Here is a 6,000-nt window from a genome sequence, read left to right on the forward strand (position 1 = left end):
TTCGGATGCCTGTTTCATGGGGGAGATACCGGCTTCACTCTGAGGAACCCCATTCTGATAGGGATGGGACCTCCCTCTCCTTCAAGACTTCACAATCTGATGGAGGAAACGGGCTCCCCGCTCTCCACCCACCAAACCTAGTCTAATGTGGGAAACATGGCTTTCATCCTTAGAATTCCCTATTGGACGGACCTAATATTAGCCCTTAGGATGTCCCTGGGCTGACAGCAGAGGCAAGAGAGAAGGAAGGATTCAGTGCACTCAACTACCCTTCCCAGGCATCTCCAATGAATCAGACCCAGAGGTGGATAACGACCAGCAAACAGAAAACAGAAATAGCCCCCAAACCACAAGAAGCTCACCAACTGGGAAATAAAAACACCTGGGGTATGGATAAATGTGTGAGAAACTGCCAGGAAATTCACCCACCTAGTACCCAAGGCCTACTTCCCAGGGCGGCTTCGTCCCTCAGCAGCCACACTCCTGGGCCTGCAGCCGCTGTCCGCAATTTCTGTCTAGACGACTTGGCCTTCCCCTTGCCCCAGGACCCAGCTCAGAAGGCACTTCCTTATGAAAGGCTTCCCAATGTGCTCGCTTCGGCAGCACATATACTGAAAGGCTTCCCAAGACCCCTGGCCAGAATCAGAGGCCCCTCTTTCAGGAGACACCCTCTCCTGTGACCAGCTCGTATTTCTGCAGTGTCCCTCCCACCCCTAGCTGAGCCTGAGCCCCCAGGTTCCCACACCCCCAGTCCCTACCATCTGAGCCCAGGGCCTCACACCCTTCCTCCATGAGACCCACCTCAGCTCCAAGCACGGGGAAAAGCAGGGTCCTCCCCTCTCCCCGTGACCCAGATTTGCCCTCACCACCCCATCAAAAGCCCTCTCACCAAGTCACCAGCCACTGCCTTCTGGCCAACTCCCAGGTGTGTAGCCCGAGCTGGTCCCCTCTTCCCCCTCAGGCACCTGAGCTCTCCAAGGCCGCAGCTGCCCCTAACTCTCCTCTCTGCACACACCATAGCTCTTCCCTATGCCACAGTACCCATGCTTCCCGAGGCAACTGCCACTTCCAAACCCAGGACTTTCCAATCCCCACCTCCCTCCACCATCCCTACCCCCAGGATCCTGACCCATCTATGCAGACAGAAGTCTCCCTACCTCTTCCTCAACTTCCAGTCTGGCTCCCTGCCAAGCTGCCCCCTCCCTGCAGTCCTCAGACAGACAGATGGCCAGAATGGTCACTCTGGAAGCAGTGGAGGGTGGCCTGGCTGAAGCCAGGGGGCCACTTGGGTGGTGTCGACTCTCTGTTGTTTTTCCATTGTCACAGCTCCGAGGTGTGACAAGGCCCCTGAACCCATGCCAACGGAAAACTTCAGCCTCAGGCAAGGATGCCCAAACTTGGAAGGGAAAGAGCTGTGGCCAAATCTGAAGCCCAGAAGCCAACCTAGACTGGGGACCAGAGATGATAAGTCAGGTTCAACACTGCCACTCCCAGCAACCCCAGATGCATCCCTGGACAAAGCCACAAGACTTCCCCATAGTCCACCCAAGACAGGTCACACAGGGCTTGACTGCCAAGAGAGAGATGACAGCCAAGGTTCAGAGAGCTGGTAATGACATGTGCCTATCACACCTGCCTTCCTCCCCTTCCAACAAAGAAAAATTCATAACCATCTGTAGGAACAAGAATTCCATTCCATCCCATTGCCTCTCGGGAAGTCCCTCCTGTTATCTCACTCTGATCGTTAGTGTTGGCAGCTGAATTAGGAAGAACAGCAAGAACCAGAAGGGATGCACAGCCCGAGAGAGACTGGACCGGCCAGGGAGGTGGGGGAAGCTGTGTGGGCCATTCAGCCCTCTCCCTCCGGGTGCAAGCGCGGTGCCGCAGAGGGCTTTGTGAACACACAGGCTGGCTTCTTGGCTGAATGGCAGCGGACAAATTACTTAATCTCTCTTAGTCTGTTTCCTCAGCTGTAAAAGGGAATAACAATCCCTCCATTAACAGGATCACTGGGAGAACCAAATGAGATCATGCATGTAAGTTTCCTGACACATACCAGACACCGAGCAGTCAGACTAATGGACACCACCTCCTCATTCATATTTCTCAGTTGCGTCCTCTCCCCAAGCCTAGCTTGGATCCTGCTTTCTCCCAGGCTCCTCCTCGGCCTCCTCACCCAGTCTCCCTGCTTCTGCCCTCCACCCCCCACCCCCGCCACTGCCAAAGGCGTCCCTCTGCAAGGGAAATCTGCTCTCGTCCCTCCTCTCACACTCCCCCCTGAACCACCACAGACTCTCTCCTTAGTGACGTTCCAGGCTGTTGCTGACTAGCCTGCGTTTCTCTCTTGAGGCTCACCCATCATCACCAGCCCCACCCGCAGGCCGCACACACAGGGTGCTTCGCGCCTCCCAGACCTTTTCACATTCTGTGCCCTCTGCCAGGAAAGCCATGCCCAGGGCCGCCGCCTTGGCCTCTTCGTCTTTCCAGATGAAGCTCAGGGGCTCCAGAGCCACCTCTGTCCCAGGAAAGCATCCCTCACCATGTCCCCCGCTGGGACTGGAGTGGGGACTCCTCCCTAGGCCTTCCACGGCACCTGTCACCCTGCAGTGTAGTCACCTGCTCGGCTCTAAATCCTTGGGGAACAGAGTAGGGCCCTTCCTTTCAGAAGCCCCAGACCCAGACACTCCGTCAACATTTGCTGAATGGGTGTACGATTCCTCCCAGAGCACCTTGCTAGAACAGTCATCATAACACCTGCCCCGTAATTAATCCCATCCAGACATTTGTGTCACCACCTGCCCCCGGCCTTCCCCCTGCACCCCAAGACTTCCTAGAGGACAGTGACAGTTTCTGCCTAATTCTCACTATCACTTTCACATAGGGCTAAGTCCAGGTACAGAGACCGATGCCATGACTCCCGAGCCTTATGGTATGAAGTATTTGCAGTTTCCCCTTCCAGGTCAGAGAAAGAAACCCATGGCCTCCGAAACGAGGCACGGTACAGCCCATTATTGATTTCGCCCTTCGCTTCCAAATTCCTCAGGAAACCTGGCCTCCTGGGGCTACAAGGGAGAGAGAGAGTGGGGGAAAAGCAGGGCCACCATCCATCAAATGGACTTTAGCCAAGCCTGGGCTCCAGGCTTCGGCCAGCACCTCTTTCCCTGCTCAGCAAATTCAATAAACACAACAGAGCCTTGAAATGCTTAAGTACTGACAGCTCCAATTTACAGACAGGAAAACTAAGGTCCAGAAGAGTAAGGACAAATGTCCAAGGCCCCCCTGTGAGTTAGAGGCAAGTGGGAGGGGGTCGTGGGAAAGATCTTGACCCCAAAGACAGGGTCTCCAACAGGTACTGGGCTGCTCACAAGGTCCCCATCCTGCTGGCACTCTATGCCAGCATGGGAGCAATGACCCACCTCCTCAAGTCACAGAGAGGCAAACCAAGGCCCAAGAGGGGCTGAGTCACCCTGACAGCGGAGTAGCACAGGAGGAATAAATGAGAAGGGCAAGGGCTCCTAACACTGATGAGGAGAAAAGTCTCATCTCAATGGTCAGGAGGATCTTGGCTTTGGGGGACATTGGTCATAGCAGAAGAGAGAGTTGCACATCCTAGTGAGGACAAAAACATGGTCACAGTGCCGGCCAGCCAGCTGCAATGAGGACTAGTCATCAAGGTGAACGCAGAAGCCTCAGGATCTTCTGCAATCTCGCCTCTGAGCCCGGGGCCTCCACACACAGAGCAGGGCACCCTCAGGGCCCATGAAGGGCTTGGCACTGCCCAAGGGCAAGCCCCAGAGAAATGGACTAAGGGGGCTCCTGCCTCTGCCCGGCTTCTGATGTCCCCTGGCCTTAAGAAAGTCAGGTAACCTCTAACACTCTGGTTCCTCTTCTGGAAAGCAGAAGAGGAAAATTAGCCTCCTTGAAGAAGATGTCAGGAGGATGGTTGGGAAGCAGTTTCTAAATTATCTTCAAGCCTCAGTTTCTTCTTCTGAGAAATGGAAAATAATCTCCAGAGGATCTCTCTCATGCCGTTGAGGAAGAGCGTCAGACAGCAGGCTGTGTGAAATTGCTTTGTCGTGGTCGCGAAACGTAATGACCACTGGGGTCATGTCTTCCTAGTCTAGATGCTCCTTTGGGGAAGGAATAGGTCTTACATGTCTTTGATCCCCACGCCATGCCCAGTACACAGCAGGCACTCAATAAATAATTATTGGCAGCAAGAAGGGAGGGAGGGTGGAGAGAGGGAAGAGAGGAGAGAGAAGGGGACACAAGGATAGAAGAAGGTAAAGAAAGAAAAAAATGAAAATGAAGGGCTTGTAGAAGTGGTAGGGGGAGGAGAGAGGGAAGCATCTAGTGGCACTTAAGGGAGCAGGCAGAGGGAAGGGGTACAACTAGGGTGACACACCAGAGCGCCTGATCTGGGCTTGTCTTGGTCTAGAGAGGCTATCCCCAGGGGCTGCCCTGCCCCAGGTTCCCCCCCTATTTTGTACCAGTTTTCCATCTCAGAGGCAAAGCCTCTCCCTTTCTGAGCCAGGCCAAGCTCCTAAGAAGATAGGAACCCCTCTCCCCACCCCAGCTTCAGACAGATGGTGGCCAGCCACCCCAGGCCTCTGGAGGTCAGAGGAAGGGAAACAGAGTGGAAGGGATGCATTTTTCCCAGGCTGGGGGGGGGGGGGGGGGGGAGGGCGGGCTGCTACCCTGTGTGATGTGTGTCTTTCCACTTCGTGCCATGTAGGGACTGGAGTGAGTGTGTCAGCGGCCCCAGGGTCTGTTGGCTTGTGACCATGGGGTGCCAGAGTGTGTGGGCTTTAGTCTGACTGTCTGTGGGGGTCAGTGCTGGTGGGGTCTCACAAACACGGTGTTGGGGAGATAGGTGCCAGCATGAGTGTGTGAGGTTACATCCCAGAGTGTTTGTTACAGTGAGTGCAAGTGACAGTGTCTGTGTGTATCTGTGTAGGCCACCATGAGTGTGCCAACATGAAGGTGTGGTAGAACTGATGTGTCTTAGAGTGTGACATGTGTATGACAACATGACTGTCAGCAAGAATGTGTTCATGAGTGTGTACCAGTGAGTGTGTGACGGTGTGTCATTGTACGCGATAAGCTTGTGGCAGTGAACATCCATGTGTATGCCAGCAGGAGTGTGCCCATGGATGAGTGTGCCCGTGTGTCTCCAGGAGCGTGTGTGCCATTGTGTGTTAACCTGCCCCCTTGCGTCTCTGCGTCTGCTGGCCGGTGCTGGGTGTCAGCAGCGAGTGAGTGTGTGTGAGTGTGTGGCGGCGGCGGCGAGGAGCTGCGAGCCAGATGGGGCGTCTAGGTCCTCGCTCTAGGTACCCCCACACAAGACCCCCCGGGTCTCCCAGGCCCCACCAGCGACCACACACAGGAGACCTCTGGCACAGGAGAGCTGCGTGCAGCGGAGCCAGGCGTCGGCGCTCCCGGGGTGACTGACTGGAACCCCCGCCCGAGCCCTCGCCCAGGTCGCCCCCACGGGCACCCGGCCGGGCCGCAGCCGGCACTCACCGCGTCCCTTTGTCGCCCATGGTCCGCCGAGGCCGCAGGAGGTCCAAGGCGACAGCGCCCAGGCTGGAAAATCCCCGGCCGGCAGGAGGAGCGCGGGCCAGCCGGCTCCCGGCTCCCTGCTCCGCCTCCTCCGCTCTCCCCGCTGCCGCCGCCGCCGCCGCCGCCGCCGCCGCCCCCGCCCCGGGCCCGCCCGCCGCGCAGCACAGCGCCCGCCGGGGCCGCGGCCAGGGGCGTGGAGCAGTGCGGGAGGGTGCGTGTGCCTGCGCGTGTGCCTGCGTGTGCGCGCCAGGGCAGGGCGGCGGGCGCGTCAGGGCCTCAAGGCCGGCATTTGGGGGTCCACACCGCCGTGCACCCCGCTGTGTGTCTGATGTACGTGAGGGCGCACGCTGGGGTGTCTATACGTGCGCGTGTGTGCACGCGAGTGTGTCGGTGCGTGTGCACGGCCGTGTGCTCCGGCCGAGTCGGGAGTGTGTTCGT

At 57.3% G+C, this 6,000-nt stretch overlaps 1 protein-coding gene across 1 annotated transcript in view; it reads right to left on the reverse strand.

Moving 5' to 3' along the window:
• The window catches only part of ARRB1 (arrestin beta 1), a 73,764-nt gene extending 68,076 nt beyond the window's left edge, over positions 1-5,688 (reverse strand). Inside the window, exon 1 of the mRNA XM_046017436.1 lies at positions 5,524-5,688. Coding sequence (XP_045873392.1) covers positions 5,524-5,543 — 20 coding nt within the window. The 5' untranslated portion in view covers positions 5,544-5,688. The remainder of the gene's footprint in view (positions 1-5,523) is intronic.
• Between the last annotated feature and the right edge of the window lie 312 nt (positions 5,689-6,000).

The sequence above is a fragment of the Meles meles genome, chromosome 8, assembly GCF_922984935.1.
Source record: "Meles meles chromosome 8, mMelMel3.1 paternal haplotype, whole genome shotgun sequence".
In the NCBI taxonomy this organism is placed as follows: Eukaryota; Metazoa; Chordata; class Mammalia; order Carnivora; family Mustelidae; genus Meles; species Meles meles.